Consider the following 24,118-nt stretch of genomic DNA (forward strand, 5'->3'; position numbering starts at 1 on the left):
AAAAAATTAACTGTTACAAACTTCTTTATTAAAAAAGAAATAAGAAAGACATTTGCATTTCAAAACAACAAAAATATTGTTTTTCTGCCATCTTTTGGCATCTTGGTACCCAAAGTGAGCTGAGGAGCTTCAGCGGGTCAAAAGTTGTGCTTTGCCGCCATCTTGTGGCCATTGCAAATGCCATTACGCCATTCCAGCCTCCCCATTAAAACCAACAAAAAAAGAGTAATATGTTTTGAATAAGGAAAATAGCACTCTTTAATGTTGTACTCTATGTAAACATAGTGTGATAACATTTAAATGTTCGGTATATAATTATTTATGCATTGTGCAAGTGTAGCCTACCTTTTTAGTTTATCTTGCCAGAACGTGACCACTAGATGGCAGTGTAGACCACGTTGCTGTAGTAACAGCTGCCAAAGAATGCACTTCTTCCATACACAAATGGGAATAAATAATTTACAAACTTTAGTGACAAGCAAATGGATTGGAAGCTATCAAATTCAGCAAATTGCTTTGAAACTAAAACAGACAAATTGATCATCGACAAATTGATGGTGGATGTGTTCTCTTGTCCCAGCAAACGTCAGTTATCTGAGGATGGAAACAAAAATGAAACGGACATTCAAACGGGATTTGTGAGGATTTGTTTCTGTACCTCTGCACTCGTATCTGAGGTCAGAGAAGAGCACGTGTTCCTGGGAGAAGACAAACAGTCCCAGTCGGCCGCCGGCCAGCGTGTGGTCGTAAACGGCGCCCGAGTCCGACAGGATCTCCCTGCCCTCGTACACGACCACCCTGCCCGAGGAAAAACAAGGTATGGACATAAAACGGTGCAAGTCTATAGAAGTGAATGTCTCATTTTGTTGTCCTTCTCCTTTGTGTGCCGAAACTAAGAAAAGATCATTAAATATTAGTCATTTCATTTTAAACATTCATTTAAAAATGTGCAAATGAGATGCATGCAATCATTTAAAAAAATAATGCAATATATAACAATTACGTTCAATAAATAATACAATAATTAATTAAAAATGCTATGAATGATACATAGCTAACTTTGAGCGATCACAGGTGTCAAACACAAGGCCCGGGGGCCAGATCTGGCCCGCCACATAAAATTATGTGGCCCGCGAGATTAAATCAAACATGTCAACTTTCATAATATTTGCTAAAATGTGTACGGAAATTTCAAATGGGCATACAATATGCAATCAATAATAACGCTGAGATATTGCAAGCATTTTCTTGTTCCCAAATAGTAACTTATTCTTCTTCTTACGAGTGACAAAATAACTTTGACACCCCTTTGATGATACTTTAGCTGAAATAATAACTAATTCATTTAAATAAAAAAAATAATCAATGGATGATTTAAAAAAATAAAATAAACAAATTTAATAAAAAAAATTGTAATTCATGAAATAAGTAATGAATTATTTACATCAAATTCAGATCATTCATATATGCAATATTAAATATAGCAGATATGAAAATTCCAAATCTGTTATGTACAAATTTAAAAATAAATGATACCATTAAATAAAACAAAAAAATAAATGTGGGAGAAAAATGAAAAAGTAATTCACTCAATTGCTCTAAACAGATTATTATTAAATATATTATGAAATAATATATATATATTTCACAATAAAAAAAATTTGGAGTAATAATTCAGTTGCTTTCAAATTATAATAATTCTACATGACTACATTTTTGTTGTCGAAGGCCTTTTCGGAAAGCCTATTTTTTTGTGGATTTTTCACATTTCTCCTTGTGCTGAGGATGTTGTCAAACGAAATCTATTCCTGGCCGCTGTCGCAGCTTTGTTGCGACCATTCACAGATATAAAAAGTGTTGGTGTCCTTCACATTGAAAGCCCAGCAACTGCTTTGCCCACCATTTTGTGTTTTCAGGGCAAGATGTGCATTGATGGGAAGTAGCTCCCTTTTGTGTTGTAAGGTCGGCTCGTAAACGAGTCCAGTCGGGCTTCCTTTTTTTTATGGCACCGTGAAAATATGAAGGAGAGGCGGCCAAGCTTGAACCCATTACACATCGTGTAGCGCATTCGCTTGACACTTGGGCTCAAGGGTGTTGGGCTAATCGCTATCACATTTCCATACCTGATGAAACCCGTCTTGGGTCTGTGGGTGAGATGCATGCGGTACGCCGTGTAGTCCTTCCAGCCCGTTTTCTTGGGGTCGTGCCACAGGGTTCGGGCCTGAGGTGAGAAAAGCGCGCGCGTGTTTCGTTTGAGCTTGCGTGCGTGCGTCGTCGTTTTCAGTTCAAGTGGCAGGTTGTCACTGGCCTGGTTGCGGGTGTTGCCGGTGTGCCACAGGGCGTTGCGCAGGTATTCTCCCGGTCCCGTGCTGGAGTTGACCAGTTTGATGGAGACGCCCGCGGTTCCGAAAGCCTTGAAGGGTCGCTTTTCCCAGTAGGCCTGAGATACCTGTTGTCAGGCATGCAAGTTGTGAGCTGGCATTTTAGAAGAAACGCTTGATTATGAAGAAAATATTATTATTATTGTTTTTTGGTACAAAACTTCTTTTTTTTTAAGACATAATTAAAAAAAAAAAAAAAAAAAAAAAGATAATTATGCAAGTTCATTTTGAATGAAACAAAATGTTTTAAATGTGTTATTTAAAAATACAATAAAAAGGTTACAATTGTGTAAATTTAAAGTAATTTCATAATAATTCATCAAATTGACTTAAAATGAAAAAGAACTTTATTGTACTGTAAAGAAAAAACGAGTGTGATATTGATTTGTGTTGAGGTCATTTTTCTGCCACTAGATGGCATAATTGCATTTGTAAGACAGTGACAGCTCAGTGCATTTTTCATTTCATATTTAGAGCTATCTAATCTTTAACATAAAGTAACTTGTGAAATTCTGCACATTTTAAAAATTGTAAAATACAACTTGATTCCAGTCCCCGCAAATATATGCATTATTATTACTGCAAATTTTTGACGTGGACGTGTCTGCTGCGTTGCGACTGGAATTCCCACAGTACTTTCCAAGTAAGGGGCGGTCATTAATTGCACGTAAAAAAAAAAGAAAAAAAAAAGAGTGTCGTTAAAGGAACTTTATATTAACTCAAAATTAACGCACTAATTTTGACACCCCTAATATATATATTATTTACTATATAAAGGAAGTGAATGGAGGAGCCCTCAGTCCAACACCGAAAGAAACCGACAAGGCATTTGCATTTAAAAAAAAAAAATAAATAAAAAAATTGGCCTTCGGGGCAAAAGTGATTGTGCCCTGTGAATTCTGCCTAGCAACAAGCCAGGTAAAATAAACCTACTGTAGCATTTATGCTTATGTCTGTTCCTGTAGGTGAGCTATGACAAGCTAGTTGTCATCTGTCAGTTAAATACCTAAGTTAGCATAGACAGTTAGCCACTCTGCTAGCAACAAAAATGTAGGTGGCGATGTCGAGCGCTCACACCTGTTTCCACATGACGACGTAGAAGCGCCGACTGGACTGATAGGCGAAGACGACGCCGGCGTAGTCGTCATCCCGGTTGGTGTTGACGTAAAACGTCACGCTGAAGTCCACCGCGTTGAATTGGTCGTATCCTGTTCAACTCATTTGCTATTGTTGGCATTTTTTTTTTTTTATCAAATGTTGATGGCGTCGGGCTGAGGCCTACCCAAAGCGATGCCGGGGTCCGAGTTGGTGGTCTGCAGCAGCTCGGTGCCTTGGCTGCGGATCACCCACAGCGGGTCGGACTGGGCGGTGCCTTTCGGGTCCAGCAGAACCACCTGAAACTTCCGGAAGTCCGTGGACGTGATGTCGCTGTTGAGCGGGCAGGGATCGAGCGCGTCGGGAATGCTGTCGTTGTCAAAGTCGTCGAAGCAGGCGTCGCCGATGCCGTCGCCTGAGAGGGAATTATAGTTTTGACATTTTCATTAGAGTTAGTTTTTATTTCGTTGTTGTTGTTTTCAGGGTGGCTCTGTTCATTTTTATTAGTTTTAGCTCTTTCAAAAATGCTTAGTTTTAGTCTAAAAAAATGTGTATTACTTGTGCGCAAGATTTAGTAAACGCCACCGCAAAATGAAAAAAGAAATGCACTTCTTACCTCGTGTTGCGTTTCAGCTGAATTAAATTAAAAAGCAGGCAAGGCGAGCCAAAAGTCAATCTGGGAGCGAAGGGGGTTACTTCAGTGAAAAAGGCTGCGAGTGAATGAGTTGATAAACTAAATCATTTGCCCAGTTACGGCCTCCGCAAAATTGACTTTGGAACTCAATATTTATGGAGTTTTTATCATGTCCTTGACATTTAAGAAGAATTGATGTTCCATATTTAATCGATATCGTGAAAAATGGAACACAACTCTCAATCGAATCGATACCCAGCCCTAACTAAGACGACTCGCAAAAGCCTCTAACCGTCTGCGTCCAGCTGTTTGGGGTTGTCCACCAGCCTGCAGTTGTCCCGGTCGTCGGGCACGCCGTCGTTGTCGTCGTCGTGGTCGCAGGCGTCGCCTTTGCCGTCCCGGTCGTGGTCGGCCTGGTTGCTGTTGGCGATGTAGGGGCAGTTGTCGAGGGCGTTTTGGTGGCCGTCCTCGTCAATGTCCTCGTTGTTGTCACACAGGTCCCCCACCAGGTCGTTGTCGGAGTCCAACTACAAGCCAACAGCATAACAAATACGCTGGATGCAATTTCATCCTTGCGTCACTCAAGAGTTGCTTTCTATTCTTAGCTTATGTTGCTCACCTGCAGCGGATTGTGTAGCAGGGGACAGTTGTCACACTGGTCCCCGACGCCGTCCAAGTCCGTGTCCCTCTGTTCAGTGTTGTAGACCAACGCGCAGTTGTCGCCATCATTTGGAACCTCTGCAAAGAGCAGACTGCAAATCTCACTGGAAATCGGCTTGAAAGTCGAACCCCAGTCAAGTGTTACGGTCCACTTCGTACCATCTCCGTCCATGTCAATGCTGCAGGCGTCTCCCTCGCCGTCGCCGTCCGTGTCGGTCTGCAGCGAGTTGCTGTCAAAGGGACAGTTGTCACAGCGGTCCCCGACGCCGTCCCGGTCCGTGTCGAACTGTCGCGGGTTGTACACCAGGGGGCAGTTGTCCTGCCACACACGCTCGTCATTAGTTCACCTTAGAAGAACTACGTAGGAAGGGTTGAACGAAGCCAGTGCACTCTAAAAACAGTTGGATCAAAAGTAACCCAATAATGGATCAAAAATGGACCGAACCGCTTTATGGGTCAATTTGACCCAACGTTCTGGGTTGTTTTCTACAAAATGACCCAATTTTTTACCCAAGTAAAGGATCTGACAATATTTAAAAATCCGATTGAGACAGATGTTCGATTTAAAATGTTTGGATTGGCAAAGATTTCTGCTTCAATTTATAGAAGTGCAAAGAATCGTCATGATCTACTCCAGTCTGGCTCGCTAACGCTAATTAGCGCGCTACTCGCGGCACTTTTATCACTCAAAAGAACGGCTATTCATACAAAACGCTCCAGAAATGTATACAGAGAAGCATCTTAACATTACTCGCAGGCAGATGCGCTTCCTACGCTGCAAAAAAAAACAACCTTTATTGTAACAACTTGATCGGGACTTTTTCCTTTTACTCTCTGAAGTGGCGACAACTGAACAGTGTATCAGACCGTGCGGAACCACACTGCCGCTAAGTGGCCAAATCGTGTACAACATGAACAGCGCACCCAATAAAAGGCACACACAAACAAGGGCACGACAGTATAAAATAATTTAAATAAAACCGATTTTGGGACATTTAAAATCGATTCTGAATTGTACTAAATGAGAATCGTAATTCTTAGGAGAATCTTTTTTTTTTTTTTGGGGCACCCCATCTGCCCACCCCCCGCCCCCTATAAAAGACCCATTTTTTTGACTCAAAGTTGGGTCAAATTGACCCAAGTAGAGCATCGTTCCATTTTTGAGAGTGTGATTTGCCTAAGCTTACCCGTTCATCGACGATGTCATCGTTGTCGTCATCTGGATCGCAGGCGTCACCTTGTCCATCCATGTCAAAATCCTCTTGTCCGGAGTTGGGCACGGAGGGGCAGTTGTCCTGCAGCCAATCAACAGTTGGGTCACGGGGTTCGGGGCGGCAGAATGACTTAAAGTGTCCTTAAATGTTTTAAAATCTTAATTGAAAGACATGGAAACAGCTTCCATGCAGTGTCGATGTGTTTAGCTTGGATGTTTGAACAATATTATTGATCATTTAATCCAAAATGTTGCACTTTGTACATTTTTAATTTGTCTCATTCTGTACTGTACGTCTGTAACTTTGTTTTTAATCTCAACGGGACCAGCCTGGTTAAATGAAAGAAGAAAAAAAAGAAAAGTTTATTGGCTTACCATTTGGCAGTGATATGTTGCGTTCCTCTGGCAAGTCAGTCCGCTGTTGGGCCATCCGTCCAGATCGACGTCCTCCCCGCAGAGAAAGCCGTCCCCTGCGAAGCCGACGGCGCACACGCACTTGTACAAGACCTCCGACGCCAGGCCAGAGTAGAAACAGGCGGCGTGCTTGTGGCAGGCGTGTGTGTTGTCTTTGCAAGGATTGTACGGAGCGCACACCTGCAGCCAAAAGTAGCCCCGCATCAGGATTGTCGTTCAACCCAAGACAAAGTCATCCATGGAGGTCAAAAGACAAAAAACATACCTGCCGGTTGTTTTGGGCTTCCTTTAGGCCGAGGCCGAAGGGCTGGCTGCCTTTGTATCGAGGAGGGCAGGGAAGACAGTAGAAGCCGGGGTTTGTGTTCACACACTTCGTAACGCACACTCCCTGCACTTCACACTGCAGAAACAAACGCCGGAGACTCGTAGATGCCCCCTACTGGCACTTTATCGACATCAACTCTGCTTCACCTCGTCGTCATCATCGCAGTGAGTGCCGTTGCCGTGGGAACCCAGGGGACACGGCCCGCACCGCCACGAGCCGTCGCTGCCTGACGTGCAGGGCACCCCGGGAAAGCACGGCGTGGACAGCAGACACGGGTCTGAAAACAAAATAAAAAGGTGAATCCCAAACAGACAAGTTGATGTGTTTGCCTCATTTTCAGTCCAAATCTTACAGCAAAAGGTCTTATTTTTAACAGTCTTGTCCTAAATTTCCCAGAAATGAAAGTGGGACGACATAAGAGCCATGAGGCACTCCATCATCAAGTTGAATGGCACAAAACTAGTTAGTTCTAAAGGTGAGTGTTGAAACATAAAACAATGATATTAAGGCTAGTGAATTGAGCGCAAATTTGCATTTTTTTCAGGTGATAAATATAAGGCCCGACCGATTAATCGGCCTCCAATTATAAGCGGCCAATTATTGCCCTTCAAACATCAGCCAATTAAGCCAAAATGGCCGATTATTTTCCCCTTTCTTCATCGAAGAAAGCCAAAGTTTCCGACGCTGTGAAAGTACCCCGAATGCATCATTTTGCTTGCGTAGCATTAGCAACTAGCAAGTGTGTAGCGTATCTTATGCTGTTTAATTACACCCCAGTTGGAGTTAACTGTAAAACTAAACGCACAACGTTGAGAATTACATCCACTGTATATTTAAATACAAAACATGCTTCATTCTTAAAACATTGCTAGCCTAGCGCTAATGCTAAAAGTGAAGGGACGATCTCAATCGAATGCTAACAGGAAGTTAGCATCGACTTCCGGAGTGTTTTTCCTTCAAATAATGAATATTTACACACAAATGCTGTGGGAACACGATTTTATGCATTAAATATGTTTTTAATTAATTGGCAGATTAATCAGTAATTTTTTCTGCCAAAAATCGGTATCGGTATCGGCATCGGCCTAAAAAAAATGCCTATTGGTCGGGCCCTAGATAAATACAAACAAGATGTCGGGAGGTGTTTACCTAAAGGACAAGGTTGTTTGTTGCAGCCATCATAGTCCAACGCATCTCCAGCACAAAGCTTCCCGCCATATTGCGGCGCCGGGTTTAAACACTTCCTCTCTCGACTCAAAAGACCGCCCCCGCATGACTTGGAACATTGGCCCCACTCGGACCAGGATGTCCAGCCTCCTGGAACTGCACATCAACACGCACAAACAAGTCGTTAGCATTTTCCCACCCAACGAGAGCTCGTCCTTGCGCTCACCTGAGCAGAGTGCGTTGTTGCAAGGGTTCGTCTCGGCGGCAACGCCCTCACATCCTCTCGATCCCTTCCGCGGCGATGGATTGTCGCAAAGACGGACGCGCGTGATGTTACCGTGTCCGCATGTGGTTGTGCACGGAGACCAAGGGGACCAAAGACTCCAGCTCACGTCAGCATGTGCTAAACACCAAACATTTCCGGCAATGACAGCTTTACTATCACAAATAGAGAAACAAGGCAGCCATTTTGTTTTGAAGTGACCATTTTAGGCTCAATTGCGGCAAAATGAAGGCCACGTGTGCCGGATAGACTGACAAGATGAAATTGCTGAGAATTTGAGTCCTTGTGGGCGGAGCACGACGACAAAGTTTGCCGTCTTCTTAAGAAATCGTACATGTGGCTTTCTTAAAGCCGGCAAAATTCTCCACACATCACAACCTCACCGCACGCACATACAGTCATAGAGCAAAAACATGTTTTCAATTAGGAAAGTCATCTCTCAAATGCATTTTGAGTTGTTGAACGTCTCACGTGGAGCGCACGATCGCCGTCCTTGGCGCGCACGTGCGCCGCCAATCACAAAAAAGCCCAGACGTGTAAACGTACCGTCGCTTTGGCACTTGATCAGCGTGCAGCCGCGGGTTTGAAGCGGCGGCCCCGGGCAGGACGCCGCGTTGCAGGAGCGGCCCCGCCGCTGTCCGCCGCGGCCACAGGTGGACGAGCACTCGGTCCAGTGGGACCACTGGGACCAGCCGTCTGCTGGGTCTTCGCAAACAACGGCAAAAGAAAAATGGCTTTACTTTTGCAGTTTCTCGAACAAACTACAATTCCGTTGAAAACATCTCATTTTGAGGTTCTGCTTTTGTTTGTAGAAGGTTCTTGGTCTTTTTTAGGGGTGGTTCTGGTTTGGTTTGTTGGAGGTTTTTTTTTTTGTGGGATGTTCTGATTTGGTTTGGGGAATTCTGGTTGAGTTTGGTGGCAGGTTGTGGTGACATTTAAAGGGGGTTCTGGTTCTGAAACATTCTGTAAAAAGGATTTTTTTTTTTCCATAACCAAAACCCTCCCTATTTATGTTTATGGAAGTTTCCAATTCCTTTAAGCGGTGGGTTCTGATTATTATATCGGTTATTGAAGGTTTTGGTTGTTTTTAGTAAGAAATTCAGTTCCATTTAATTCTAGTTGACATTGAGGTTCTATTTATGGAATGTTCTGGTTTTCTTAAATGGGATTTTCGTTTTTGTGTTGACAGTAGGTTGTATTTAACTGCGGCGAGGGCGAGCATCTTGTGATTGCAGACGTTTTGCCGGTAAACGTTGACTCACTCAGGCAGACGGGGCAGCACTCTCCCTCCGCAAAGGACGGATTGACGCAGGACACGGGAGCGCAGGACGCCTGATGGCACAGCACCCTGCCGTACTAGACCACAGCAATCAAACATGGAGCAATATATGGAAGTTTTTGTTTTTTTTTTCCCCCACAGTTTTGCCAGATGTTACTTTTGAGGAATGAGATCATGACAGACATAATCAAGTAAAAGAGATTCTGGGAGGACGCGTATTCAAGAATTAAAAGTGCTGAACAGAAAAAGGAGAGCATGTAACAGATGTGGCGGACAGAACATTAGCCGAGCGCTAGTAGCGCGAAAGCTGTTTCGAATACAATGAACCCAGCGTCTTAAAAAATGGTTTCAACATTTGCTATTTTAAGAGCATTTTGTGGCAATTTTTCTCGGCAAACTTGGCAACACGGTCAACCTGGCAGGCGCAGGAAGTGCAGCTGTCCACGTCCCAGTCCTCGCCGTGCTCGTACGCTCGTCCGTCCTGCACGCACGAGATCTCGTTCCCGCCAGCGCTGGCGCCGAGTCCGGCCATCGTGATGCGCATCTCGTCGTTTTCCTTTAACTGACGAGACAAAAAACATAGACGGACTTTCATTAAGGCACGACGTGGAAGCGTTCTTAAAATGTGAGGGTCCAGCAAAATATTTCCAAGGACGTGTAACCCCCAAATGACTTACTTTGTAATCTTTCAACATAAACATGCCCGGCACAACTTAAATGAATTGCAAATGATTTCGCAGACCTCTTAATTACGCCTCGCCAGGGTCCCAGTTTGAGAACCACTGGTTTCGATGTACCATCAAGCTCCGAAGGGATTTGCGGAACACTGTCGCTGTTCTTTCGCCCGACTTGAATGACAGAAATGACGGCCGCAGAGTCGAGCGTTTTTTGTGCCAAGACGGCGGATTTGAAGACTTGTTCCATTTGCGCTGCTTTCTTTTGGGGCCACGTAAACCTCGGCTTGGCATCAGCTGAGCACACAAAGTCTGACAGAGATGTCAGCAGTGGGCATTTTCATGTGTTTCCAATCAGCACTCCCGACCAAAATGGCACTTTTTTCTGGGCTGGATTTTTAACTCAAAGTCAGTACAAACAAGAACACCCAGTCAGAGTTTGTCACAATCATACGGTAAAAGGACGTCTAAATGAAATGTCAAAGTGATTAGAAAATGTGCAAATTGAATGGGATTTATAATGTTTATAAACATGTTTTACCATTTAAAAAAACAAACATTTTTTTAGTATTACTTATGTTTCTTTATTTTATTTTATTTTTAAATGGGGTATATATAAAAAAATGTATTCAAGTTTTGTTAATAAAAAATAATGTAAATTTATTCAAAACGTGCCTCATTGTAAAAATATTATTCAATCAGTCATGGTTTCTTATTTTATACATTTGAATCAAAGAATCAATCAGTGACATACTGTGTCAAACATATAGTGAACTATATATCTCATGGGAAATTATTTTTTTTCAGCTAATAAGCCCCCTAACCCGTGCAAAGCATTTTTGGGAGAAAAAGTGGTGTTTTGTTGTCATTTTTTAGCTCCATTTGTGGTGGCATTTAGTGAATTGTTTACCAATAAAAAGATATACAGTAATTTAAAAGAAGAAATTATTTACTGCAAATAAATAATGCTGCATAAATAATGCAATGATCAAAATAAAGTGTCCTCCTTTGGATCATAGTACAGATCTTTTCTCAAAATGACATGAATAAATACATCTTAAAAAAAATCTATTTAATAATTAAAAAAGGACAACTGCTGTGATCAAGTTTTTTTTTTTTTCATATGAATGCCACTTTTTCAAATTTCACGCGTAACCCCTGAAGTGCCTTCACGTACCCCAATTTGAGAACCACTCATCTAAACCCTCTTGATGGCGGAAATGAAAAAAAAAAAATACGATACATAACAAATATCCATCTGACCAATCTGTCCAGGTCTCCCAGAAGGTTTCCGGTGACCACTCGCATGTCGTGGATGTCGGCGAGCAGCTGCACCAACTCCTTGCACGGGTGACGACACACCGCCGACGTCACGTTGGACACGTCGGCGCAGCGCACACCTGCGGACCAGCACGTGTGCGTGTGTGTGTGTGGTACACTTCATGAGGTAAATAAGGCCAACAACAACAATACAAATAACCACATGAAGACCTATTGGACAGTAAGCAGAGTTTTAGGAATCACTGATTCTAATGAAGTGTCAAGGTGCGGTACCTGCGCACACAGCGGCCGCGTAGAGGAGAAGCCGAGACACGGCCGGAAACCCGGTCATCGTCCCTCGCCGCGTTTAAATCCCTCGCTTATTTCCCCGTCGCCTCCTCAGCATCTGGCAAGTCGGCGCTGGTTGAGTCGGCAGCAAATGGGAGAGGGGAAGAGCTCTGTGAGTTCGGGCAAAGTTGTTACACTGTGAGGAGAGAGAGAGAGAGAGAAAACAGAGAGAGAGTCTTATTGAACTTTTTTTTTAATCATTAAGCTTGTCAATCATGATTATTTGGTTTTGTGAGCCGAGCATAGCTAATTGTAAATGGATGTTATCGCACCAATGGCAGAAAAAAACGACAAAACCGCACTTTTCAGGGGGTCCATTATCAGGAGCAGTTAAGCAGGTTAGGATCATCGTCTCATCTTTCTCTTCTCGCTCTCCTGCTGAGTGAAATATGCGTCATCATCATCATCATCATCATCATCATTTACTATGAATCACTTGTTCCATCAGTCCAGACTGCAATGAAGCGCACAAGAATAGCAACAAACACACGAGCACGCGCACACGCCCAACATATTTCAACAAATGCACGACAATCAGCGTTCCTCAACCTTTATATTGAGGCAAGGCGCCCATTTTTACATGAGAAAAATCTCTCGGGACGCCAGCAAACAAAAATCGCGACAAACTCATTTGAATTTACTCTCATATTTACTTTGTGGGTCTGTTCAATTGAACACAAAGCTGATACACTTGCAGCAAGTACTTTCTTCTATGTAATTGTTCTGCCTGTCACTATTCATGACTAGCATAACTGCACCGTAAGGACAAAAGCAGTGAGACAAAGGCCTCTTAATCAATTAATTAATCAATCACGGGCCTGACTAGTCCTTTGGGCACCGCAACGCTCTAAGCATGTTGTGGTCAGAGAATTACACGGGCTTAGAGTAAAAGGATTGACAAGAGAGAAACTCCAGAATAGAGCTCTACCTCAAAAGACAGTACGTTGGAAAGGAATGAGGAATTTTATTGATAAATACTTAATAAATGTCACTATAGCAAACAAAGACTACGTTCACTTCACTTTTTTTTTTAAATTAGGTTGATGATAGTGAGTGAGTGAGTTGATCCAGTCAGTCAGTTCAGGGTTAGTGGGACAGCAGAGAGACAGTAATCCAGTTAACGGGCCATGATCCTAATATTCTACAGATTAACCCAAACACGCACGCTCAAGGGGATTCTGGGATATGTAGTGCCGAATATTCACTTGACCGTAGCAAGCTAGTACTGTATAACACGTTCATCGTGTGGATGTCAAGTTGATTTTCAATTCGTGATGAAAACTCAAGACTGATCTAGTAATACAAATTTTGTTTATATATATATATACAAGTATGTTCTACTTATGTAGAGAGAGTGAGTACTTTTTGTCACCATGATGGTTTGGGTAGTTTGGGTCAAATCTTTTGGCGCGCTGGCGTCGTGCGTCATGACGCAAACGAGGTGACGCAGCACCTGCCGACGCGGGTCAGAACGGAAACGCCAGCCTACAGCACTAATTACAGTATACAGTACTGGAGTTTACCAGCCGGCTTTACTCAACTCAATTAGCCGTGACACACTTTCCCCCCCTCGGCCGATTACATGCCTTCCGCCCTGTGTCTCTCCCTGGATTAGTCCCCCGGCTAGCAAAGCACTTCTATGACAGCACATCGGCTCTTCTCTCTGCGTCTTTACGCGACAAATATTCAGATATGACCGTTGGTGGCGGACTTTCCGCCGGCCCCTTCGTGGTGGTCCCTCAGAAGGAGCTCGTCTATAATGCGCTGCTGCCGTACGCCGACCGGCTGGACAGAGAGGCCGCTGAACTCTTGGCGGACATCAAGTCGAACCTGTCCAGAGCGGTCCTCCTCCGGGAACTTTGGCCCGGGGTCGCATTCTGGTGCAAGAAACTCTTCTCGTAAGTACCGGAAGTCAAACGAATTAACTTCACGTGAAGTACAGTAACTTGCTAACCAGGTACGTCTTAGCTTAAGCTAAACTATTTGGAAATAATAAAGATAACATTTTACAAAATATTTGTGATAATGATCGTTTACCTTGGGTGTCAATTCAATAATTATGAAATAATTTTAATTTGTTTGTATGACAAAGTCTATTTTTACCCTCGTTGATTGGCTGGTAGATATTACATAATGTACAGGTGGCCAATTTAAATTACCCAAATATAATTTTCTCAACCAGAAAATGCTAATTTCAAAGGTATTGTAGAATTCAGTGTTATAGGGGAAAAATATACAAAATACAGATATTTTATTTACTGTATTTATTTTGTAATGGCTTAAAAGAATGTTTCATTTCTCTACGCAAGAATTTTAGCCCACTTCTTCCATTTTACTCTAACTCAACCCGCATATGTTTACAACTTGAAAAGCTAGTTGTACTTTTTGCTAATGAAAAGTTAGCTTGGAGACCAATAATATACCTTGAGAGTGACATCATGCCCTGCACATGTACTGTACACGTCGTCTTTGACTAAATGAATCAGCGACAGGAAGCAGGGAGCACCTATTGACCTTTCAGCGCGGCCCACACCTCACCTAACCTCACCTACTTTCGCCTCCTCACAGTTTCCTGAAGCTCTACGGCCGGAAGTTCAGCAAAGACGACCACATTCTTTTCATCAAGCTGCTCTACGAGTTGGTCACACTGCCTGGCTTGGAGCCTCACATGATGCAGAGCTACGCCCGACTGCTCATTCAGCTCCTCAAGTGGGTGTCACATAAACTAAAAAAAAACATTATCAAATAATATTAACCCACCAACACAACTTTTATTCTTATAAATATATATTTTTTAAATTTCCTGAAATGCAAGCATTCCACCTGACAGCGCCCACATTTCACATACACCTCATTTTACATGCAAATTTAACTTAAACATTTACAAATCTTCTATTGTCCTTTTTAAAAGCCAAATGTGACTTTTAAGCACCAACGTTCGCCCAGCCCTGCTCTCAAGTGAGTTGTCTCCAACGTGCGGTTTACACACACAATGATGCCCCCTTAAATCAGATGCCACTGCCGCGTCAACATTCATCACTTGGCCTTTGTCTCGAGGTTGTCGCCACGACGACCGCATCCATCACTCCGCCATCGCATCTTCACGTATTCGTCAACGACTTAATACATGGCGCCGCGGCTCGCAGCAGGAAGATGGATGTCTTTTTACTCAAATCCATTGCTCTGCCGCCGTATTATGGCTGATTTCTCCAAATCTTTCCAATGAGCGTCTGCTCCTCATTTGCTGGACGGAAATAGCGGCGGGTCTGGCATGTTTTTTTTCAAGGATTTATGCAGTTAAGTTCATAAGTTCAGGGGCAATACTTATAATAAGCCATTAAATTGTGTGCCAATTAAACAGTGAATTCGATTTTTTTCCTTTTGAATATTGTTTAGAAACCCTCCTGATCTGATATCATAGCTCCAAGAAAAAGGGCAACTAGTGAGTAAAAATGTTCCTGCCCAAACAGGAAAAAGGAACTTCTTTCAAGGGATGACCTCCAGTTGCCATGGCGACCACTCCACCAGATCTACGAGAAGGTGGTCCACTCCAAAACGGAGCATCTGGGTCTTGTCTGGTTCCCCAAGTGAGCTGTGCTGTTAATCAAATGACATGACAGTGTTGATGTGTTTTACTGTCCAATTGAATGATTTTCACTTACTCTCACTTTCTGTTTTTTCAAGTTCACTGGATCACATTTTGAAGGCTTTGGTCAAAAGTTGCAGACCGTAAGTTTTTGTTCAGAGCATCTTTTCGCTTTTCCTTGAGCGGTTCTTATCAATGTCTTCTTCCAGGTACTTCCCAGCATCCTCGACCAAGGAGATGCTGGACGAGTGGCGCCCCCTGCTGTGCGTGTTTGACACGGTCATGCAGAAGGCCATCGGCACCATGGAGCTCTTCCTGCCCACCATCATGCCCCCCGAGGAGCACGAGCAAGGCTTTCGGTGGGTTTCGCGTTGCTTGTTCTACATTCGCAAATGCAATTTTTTTACAAATAGATTTTACATTAAAAAAAAAAGAAAACGTTTTTAAAGGTATTAATGATACATGACAAATAATGAAGTTATCAAATTCATTCTGGACAAAATATTAACTTTTTTACTGCTGAAAATGGCTCAATGAGTCAAGTATCCCTTTAACGTTCTCATTAAAACTCTTTGACTGCCAGACGTTTTCAGAAAAGGGATGCCGTGGGTGCCAGCCGATTTAAGCATTTTGACTGATCTTTCAAGGTCCACAGAAAATTATGTGTTTGGACTATGGAAACACACAAACTACCAAATGAAAGATTGAACTCTCATCTTTCATCAGAAAGTTTGTTTCTACCTTATTCCGTTTTTCAGTAATCAACAATAGAAAATGGTTAGTTTCACCTCTGTTTTGAAACAAACGTCTTTTAACGTCTTTGGCACTCCTCCATAGTATTTTACTAAACGTTATTTAACGTTTTTGGCAGTCAAAGAGTTAAACATCAACATTTAAAATTACATTTGTCATTTTTAATTGGAAGTACTCCTTTCAAAGCATATTTATCTTTTGTAACTGTTTCATAATTATTCAAATAAATGTTGGCGAGATATTGTGCGTATTGGACAATATTTTAAACCTCTTTTCCCCCTACATGTTGGCTCGCTTTCCACTGTGTTGTCCGAGAAGCCGTTTCTGCCCCGCCACTTTCTGTTGGCTTCCTTACACGTCCAATTTAAAAGGAGTGACTTGAGGAAATGGAGTTGTAAAATCTCACCAGATGAGCTTGTAACTGGCTTTAAATGTAGCCTCTAACTAACTGTGAGCTAAAGTTGACTACACAGAGCCACAATTCCTACTCTGAGGGAATGAAGTAGCTGTTCACGTTTAATTTAAATAGCAGGACAAATGTTTCATGACCCTGTGAAGGGAATTCAGATATTTGTTTCTTAATACATTCTACGCGTTTGATTAGATAATTGCGAAAAACTTGCAATGACTGAGAATAATATATGTGCATGTGTAAAAGCATTTTTCACTTTTCGTGATTTTCTTTGCTAATGGTTCAACAGTGCGCGGTGACAAACTCTGCTTCCTACCTAGCTTTGCCTACACAGAGAATTTGTATTTTGTTCTACTTGATAGCCAGCGTGCGGAAGGAGGGATTCGGGCTGGCTTGAGAGTGCCTCGTTGTTGGCCGTGAGTGAGTGCAGGTCGTGGAGAGAAGGCAGAAGAGCGAGAGGGAATAAAAAAGAAGCAGCCAGAATGCGGACAGGGGCTTTGTTGATGTGGCCGCTTAAGAGTGCCTCGTTGTCGCAGTGTGGATAACCCCTGCGATGACCCAGTGAGATGTTTTGCAGCCATGGTGGGAGGGGCTTGATTGACAGTTGAGTGGGGCGGGCTTTCGGCCTATTCAGTGGACACGCCCACAACATCTGAGAGCACAGACAATGGATTTGTTTATTTTTTTTACTTTTTGGAAGCCTAATTTTATAAACGTGACAATTTTTGTAAGTATTCAAATTTGGCAGGGTTAACAACACTCTTCTCTACGGTGTGTCAAATTTAGAGGGCATGTTTATTTTCACTTTACAGAGACTTTAAGTCCTGGCGCAGCTTGTTGGATTGCTTCCTTGTAAGCCCTTGAACAGATCTGAACATGGATCATGTCTTGCAAAAACCGCAGGCACCTTTTGCACCATAAATAATATTCTGCCCATCAATCACGACCCCCTCGGTCACGTCGGGCCAACAGCTGGATTTCTTGGAAAAGCTCAAGCCGCTCGTCTCACTTTTTCTCCCCCCCCCCCCCCCCCCCCCGAGAGCTCTCAGTGCATTTCTTCACCGTGTTTGGCCTTTTCGAGAGACATTTGTCTGCACCAAGTCTTGGACCGGCTTCCCGCAGTACATCACTTTTAATACTCTCTGCTTTTATGTTCCGCTCCACATTTGACAGTTCGGAGGGAGGCAGTTCATTTTTTATTGGGTTGGAGATGAATGGCAAGAATTTGTTGGTAACGTCAGGTGTCGTATGTGTGTGTGTGTGCGTGTGTCTGTTTGATATTTTCACAAAATGCTGTGCAGCAACCATGTAATGTAGGTAGGTGCCCATACCTTTTTTTTTTTTTCAATTTTTTTCAATTTTATTTAAATGTCTAAATCAAAGTTTCAGAGCTTAGTTTTTCATGATCACTTGTTTGTTGCTAGGTGGAATTTGTTGGGCAGAATCGTGTAAACCACTCACTGCATTTTAAAAACGCCATTAGCATAACATGCGTTAGCAAAGCGTAATGATTTTTTTTCCCCCCCATGCTGGAATATAGTGTAACAGCACATCCACGACAGTAGGTGGCAGTGGCGCTCTTATTATTTATTTATTACATTTGAGGCAAATTGATGCGCTTCAAAATTAAAAGTAATAATAATAAAAATATTTTCTTCTTTCTAGGGGGAGTAACAGAAAATAATTGAGAATAATTGCACTAACCATATATTTTTTTTAAATGCATGTAACAGGGTTACTACGCCATTTTCTTGACAACTTGGGGCAATGGACTCAATCGCCCCACACAGAAGAGAAAGGAACAAAGTCATGCAGTGTTTTTTTTTTTTTTTTTTTTTTTTGTTCAGGCTGTGGTTCGATGAATTAATGGATCTTTGGTTGTCGGTGCAGAATCAGCCGAGCTGGGAAGGGGTGAGACAAAAACACACAATCACGCACACACTTCATTGGCAAATGCAATATTTATATTCAGAGTGGCTGCAATTTATGTGCTCATTTATTCCCCATAAACCTGTGCAAATATTTCCATGTTATTTGAGCCATGAATCATCCTGCCTTACGTTCCACATAAACGATGGAGTCATCTCCAGTGACGCATGTGGTTTAGTCTCCGCTCTTCAGACCGCTCGGATTAAGCGTTTGTGTCGTGTTTTTCTCGCAGCACTTGGTCAACCTGTTCGCTCGCCTGGCCAATGACAACATCGGCTATGTGGACTGGACCCCTTATATCCCCACCGTGAGTTGTTGCTGGAATCACTTCATCAGGTTCAGTGTAATGGTGAACGTTTGCATTTTGTGTGCTTAGATCTTCACCAGGATCCTGCGCAGTCTGAACCTTCCCGTTGGCGTCAACCACATGGTGGCGCTGCGCTACCTTACCAACTCGTACGATATCGGACACCTGGTGCTGTGGATCACAGCCCTGCTGGTAATTTTGCTTTGAAATTATTTTTATTTTTTTTTAAAGGCTAGAGGTCGCTTAAAGCAATGGTAGTTATTAGAAAAAACGGCCAGCAGAGTATAAGAGAGCAACCAGGGCCATGTTGCAAAAAAAGCTCTTGATAATGATGAAACTTAGCTATATTATAATTCTAATTGCTGCAAAACGGAAACGGATACTTTTTTTCCTGATGAAAGAAAATACTTTTATCTTTCTTATATTAGGGTCCATGTTTTTATAGCAACAGAACCGTTTTTATAGCAACAGAACACACGATTCTGTGGCCTTGAAAAATCTGTCAAAATCGTGTGAAGGGGGTTGCTTCAGTGAAAATGGCTGCCAGTGAAGGATGGAATAAGCGAAGAATAATTGATTCTAAAAATAGTCCTAATTTATATATTTTAATAGAATACAGTGGACCACTGCATGTTTGCAGATCAGCTTTCACAAATTCAGCAAATTCTATTTTTAACTGCCCCCGTGTTTTTGTTCCATTTCCATGCTTATTAGAATTTTTTTCCAGAAGTTTATTTTTACTGTAATTATTTAAAAATGCCATTTTTATGCCAATTACAAGGAATGTCAATTATTCGCTGTTTTCACTATTCACGATCAAACTCAGTCTCTATTCCCTTTGAATTCGAAATTGAGCTCCCGTTATTCACAAATTGAAGAAAAGTGTGGCTGTGGCTCTTGTAAATTGGTCAACTGAAGTTGGGCCACTGATTTCTTTTGATGTGCAGGGTGGACCAGGAAATCCGGCGCAGAAAGAGTTGACCCGCCTCTTCAACAGCATCGCCTCCTTTTATCATCCCTCCAATCACGGTCGCTGGCAGGTTAGCATCCGCCTCAAACACACACACACACACACATTCAGAGTGTTAGCTGTTACTCTGCTTTGATTTATAACCTGTCATCGGGAAGTTGGCTGATTCTCAGCATCATAATGAAGTGCACAACTTTTGGCGGCGGCGTGCCTCTGGACGATACCCCTAAAATTGAGCGTGCGTGTTTGTGTAAACAGTCTCGCCTCATGCGCCTGCTCCAGCGTCTGCCGGCGAGCGTGGTGCGCCGGGCGCACCGCGAACGCCACGCCGCCCCCGGCTGGATCACGCTGGTGCCCGAAAGTCTGCGGCTGACCGACGAGGATCTGCAGGAATTCACGCGCAGCCTCACGGGTGCTGCGCTGCTGGCCATGTTCAGGTATCGTCAAATCTGGTTTAGATCCAAATTGAAAAGTGACAATTTCTTTGCACTTCAATACCATTTAGCAGTCATTTGTTATCATCGCTAATTAAATATATTTTATCCAGATCCAGTGCATATCAACATGTTAAGTAGGATTTGTTGTTGTTGTTAAAACTGTCAAAATTGGATCTGATCCAGATTAGAAAGTTTAATTCACACATTTCCTTCAAATTGAATAAAAGGTGACGACAATACAATACATTTCACCCAGTTCAGTCTTGTCGAATTATGTTAAACAATTTTTGGGTTTGTTTATGGTGGCTGTCAAATCTGGATCAGATCCAGATTAAAGTTGTTTGTTGAAACAGATCTCAAATCTGGATCAGATCTAAATTAGCCTTCCAATTTCCTTCAGATTGAATAAAGTGTAACGGATGATGATACAATTGAGTATAATAATTTGATGTACAGTAAAACGGGCAGTACGGATGCCGCCTTCGCCCTGCAGAACCTGGCGCTCCTCGCGCCACAACTTGCCATCCCGCCTGTGCTGGAGAAGTAAGTTTTCCGATCGCGGCGACATTTTTTGTACGTTTCCCCATATGTGAGCCTTCCACCGTTCCACAGAACGTACGCGGCGATGGAGACCCTGACGGAGCCGCACACCCTCACCGCCACGCTCAGCTGCATGATCGGCATGGCGCGAAGCCTGGTGGCCCCCAGCGAGCACTACCCGGAGGGCCGCTTGCACGTGCTGCCCCTGCTCATGGGCTCGCTGCCGGGCGTGGACCCCAACGACTTCAGCAAGTGCATGGTGAGCGCCGAGTTTGACTTGTCATCGAACATGAGAGCATATTGACTTCGGCGGCTGTTTGACTGTTTTTCAGATCACGTTCCAGTTCATCACCACGTTCACCACGCTGGTGCCTTTGGTTGACTGTTCGTCAGCTCCATCTCGACACGGCAATCTGTCGGAGGTACGCAGCCAATTTAGTCACCAAATATAACTTGCGCTGAAGGGCCACATTTGATTTATTTTTATGTTTATTTTTTATATATATATAATATATCTTTTTAAATGTTTATTTGATTTTATTTGTATTTTTTAAAAAATAATAATTTTTAATTAAATGCAAAATTGCTAAATATTAACGTCAAATTATTTGTTTTCCTGTTTTAATTTTTTTTTTTTTATTTACAAAAAAAAATTTAATTAACCAATTATAAAGATCAGTTAATACAAACTAGGAAAAACACTGGTCAATGGCAAATTTTAATCAGAGATGTCCCTAAAGATATTTTTTACTCTAATTTCAAATGTCAAGCCGCATGGAATCAACAACAAATCCATCTCATGCTTTAAACAAGGCACCCTGCACAATAGAAATCAACGGCTCAGCTGACAAAAACAAGCGTCTCGCTTCTGCTTTCCAGATCGAAAAAGAGTTGTGTTTTGCTTCTGCTGAATTTGAAGACTTCGTCTTGCAATTTCTGGACAGGTAAGTTCAACACTTGCAGTCGGATGTTTCTTGTCACGCTTGCAGCAGACCGAGCGCGCCCGCGCGTGTGTTGCGTGCGCAGGTGCTTTGCTGTGATCGACAGCAGCACTCTGGAGCAAACGCGAGACGACACGGAGACGGACACTCAGACGCAGCTGGAGAGTCTGGTGGAACTGGGCCTGTCCTCCACCGTCAGCACCGTCCTCACGCAGTGCTCCACACGCATCTACACGGTAACGCGTGGGCGCGCGCGTGCACGCGCAAAATCAAACGTGACACTTTTCTTTGTTTCCGTGTTAGGCGGCGCTGCAGAAAGTGTACAACTTCGCCACCTCCAACATCTTTGAGACGTGCGTGTCGGGCAGGATGGTGGCGGACATGTGCAGAGCGGCCGCAAAGGTGAGTGTGTGTGGGGGGGGGGGGGGGGGGGGTTGTTAGTCATCTTCTTTACCGAGACTTTTATTCCTCATTTTGCTATATAATTGATGCATTTTTCTTGTCTTGTCATTTGCTTTGTTGAACTTTCTTTTCTAATTCTTGCCGTCTTTTGTCTTTTCAGTGCCACCCTGCCGAGTCTCTCAAACTCTTTGTACCGCATTGCTGCAGCCTCATTTTCCAAATAACTGAAAGTCAGTATGACATTGGGTTTGTGTGTGTGTGCATATAAATTAGATTAAGCTTTTTAATTAATATATGCTTATTGTCCAACAACATGTGCGAGTTGTTCTTACGCTGTCAGCTTTCGCTGACTGTGACTGAAGTCTTGGCTTATAGCGCCGTTTTTTTTTTTTTTCTCTTAATATTCAATGTCAATGTGACACATTGCACATTTCACAAAAAAAAACCACAATTACAATACTACTATTCAGTCAATTTTCAGTGCAACTACTTTTTGGGGGGGAGTTTAAATAAGACGCCCATTGTGTCATTGCTGTGTCATTATATTCAAAATAGATACAGTATATATGTTAATCCTACAAAAAATATTTATTATTAAAAGAAGAAAACAACAAAGCCAGCAGGAGTTTTATCGTTTGTTTTTTTTTCATTTAAAAGGAAAAAAAAAAGTTTTAAACTGGACAATTTTTCAGGTGGGTTGAAAACTTTTTGCACTTATTCAGAAAAGACCAACAGATTGTCACAACAATTAAATACTTTTTTTGTTGACTTTAAAACTCTGAACAGGTCAGTTTGACCCCATCATGTAAGATTGAGTTGACGTACTCACAAGAGACAAAAAATATTCATGCAAATTATTAATGAGAAGCAAGTATAGTCTCCTTCCATTCATTTGATAAAACATCCTCTGGTGAATCTGTAAATCGAAAACTCAGCAAAAAGAATAAAAAAAAAAAAAAAGATCATCTTATTGTGTGTGTGTGTGTGTGTGTGTGTCTAGACGAAGACCTCCAGAGTGAAGAAGAGCTGGATAAAGAGTTGCTGTGGAACCTCCAGCTGCTGTCCGAGGTGTGTGTGTGTGTGTGTGTGTGTGTGTGTGTGTGTGTGTGTGTGTGTGTGTGTGTGTGTGTGTGTGTGTGTGTGTGTGTGTGTGTGTGTGTGTGTGTGTGTGTGTGTGTGTGTGTGTGTGTGTGTGTGTGTGTGTGTGTGTGTGAGAGGCAGATGTGCTAAGCACTCGCCCAACCCGCTGCCCCTCGGCCATGCCGAGAGATGATATTTCATCTCTGTTGAAAGTTTCTGATATTGCTTGAGAAAGATGGAGGGTTGGGGGCCACGGGGGAAAAAAAATGATGACCACGCGACATTTCTCGCAGCGGTCCCCCGGCGTGCCACAAGCTCGTAAATATCAGGCCACTTTGTCGCTAAGCAGAACATATTGATACCTTCTCTGTTGTGTTTTATTACTCCTGGGAGTAGAGCGAGCCAAACGCTCTGACTTACTGCGCTGCTTCCATTTTTAATATGCTTGCTGCACAATGTGTGTGCGCGCTTTGTGTTTCAGGTGACCCGCGTAGATGGCGAGCATCTGCTGAGGTACGGCGGCGAGCTGGAGCGCGTCCTGAGCTCGTGCGTGCGCCTGCGCTGCAAACGGGCGTACGCGCTGGCCGCCGTCCTGCTGGAGCACACGCTGCGCTCGCTCTCGCTCATCTACCCCACCGAGTACCGCAGCACGGCGGGGGGCTTCCGCCGCGACCTGCCTGTACGAGTTGGTCACTTGCTCGCTCTTTCAATCTTTCACACACTCGCGCTCACTGTTTCAATCAGCCTCTCACCTACTCTGTCACTCTCTCACTAACACTCTCTTTTTAACTCTCACCCTCTCACATAATCTCTCTTTCACCAAGTCACTCTCTTTCATCCACTCGTTCACCCACCTTTTCACTCTTTCGCAACCTTCCACTCAGTAGCTCACTCCTCCACTCACTCTTTTGCACTCTCACGTGTTCACAAACTCACTCTTATCTTTCTCTGACTGACCTTCTCACTGTATCACTCACTCAAATGCTCTTTTTCACTAATTCTGTCACTCTCTTGATCTCTTTCACAAG

General features: G+C 43.0%; 2 protein-coding genes across 3 annotated transcripts in view; one reads left to right on the forward strand and one right to left on the reverse strand.

The window, feature by feature from the left end:
* Nucleotides 1-122: 122 nt before the first annotated feature.
* Nucleotides 123-11,806, reverse strand: LOC144038591 (thrombospondin-2-like). The gene is made up of 20 exons (XM_077551186.1): nt 11,680-11,806; nt 11,389-11,525; nt 9,867-10,013; nt 9,435-9,528; nt 8,719-8,877; nt 8,116-8,292; nt 7,872-8,045; nt 6,869-6,999; nt 6,663-6,797; nt 6,359-6,577; nt 5,958-6,065; nt 4,930-5,089; nt 4,730-4,848; nt 4,403-4,637; nt 3,664-3,891; nt 3,459-3,589; nt 2,309-2,449; nt 2,124-2,221; nt 659-798; nt 123-594 (listed from the first exon to the last, which is right to left on the reverse strand). The coding sequence occupies exons 1-20, from the start codon at nt 11,735-11,737 to the stop codon at nt 587-589; spliced, it is 2,799 nt and encodes a 932-aa protein (XP_077407312.1). The 5' UTR covers nt 11,738-11,806; the 3' UTR covers nt 123-586.
* Nucleotides 11,807-11,853: 47 nt separating this feature from the next.
* The window catches only part of LOC144038585 (proteasome activator complex subunit 4B-like), a 29,985-nt gene continuing 17,720 nt past the window's right edge, over nt 11,854-24,118 (forward strand). For both annotated transcript variants that reach the window (XM_077551170.1, XM_077551169.1), the window contains exons 1-19: nt 11,854-13,631; nt 14,302-14,442; nt 15,204-15,320; nt 15,418-15,462; nt 15,529-15,678; nt 18,332-18,395; nt 18,646-18,720; nt 18,790-18,912; nt 19,668-19,760; nt 19,949-20,127; nt 20,584-20,670; nt 20,740-20,926; nt 21,000-21,089; nt 21,547-21,611; nt 21,694-21,844; nt 21,912-22,010; nt 22,171-22,240; nt 23,011-23,078; nt 23,572-23,769. In XM_077551170.1, the coding sequence (XP_077407296.1) occupies nt 13,426-13,631; nt 14,302-14,442; nt 15,204-15,320; nt 15,418-15,462; nt 15,529-15,678; nt 18,332-18,395; nt 18,646-18,720; nt 18,790-18,912; nt 19,668-19,760; nt 19,949-20,127; nt 20,584-20,670; nt 20,740-20,926; nt 21,000-21,089; nt 21,547-21,611; nt 21,694-21,844; nt 21,912-22,010; nt 22,171-22,240; nt 23,011-23,078; nt 23,572-23,769 (2,208 nt within the window). In that variant the 5' untranslated portion in view covers nt 11,854-13,425. The remainder of the gene's footprint in view (nt 13,632-14,301; nt 14,443-15,203; nt 15,321-15,417; nt 15,463-15,528; nt 15,679-18,331; nt 18,396-18,645; nt 18,721-18,789; nt 18,913-19,667; nt 19,761-19,948; nt 20,128-20,583; nt 20,671-20,739; nt 20,927-20,999; nt 21,090-21,546; nt 21,612-21,693; nt 21,845-21,911; nt 22,011-22,170; nt 22,241-23,010; nt 23,079-23,571; nt 23,770-24,118) is intronic.

Source organism: Vanacampus margaritifer, chromosome 18 (genome assembly GCF_051991255.1).
Source record: "Vanacampus margaritifer isolate UIUO_Vmar chromosome 18, RoL_Vmar_1.0, whole genome shotgun sequence".
Taxonomy (NCBI): domain Eukaryota; kingdom Metazoa; phylum Chordata; class Actinopteri; order Syngnathiformes; family Syngnathidae; genus Vanacampus; species Vanacampus margaritifer.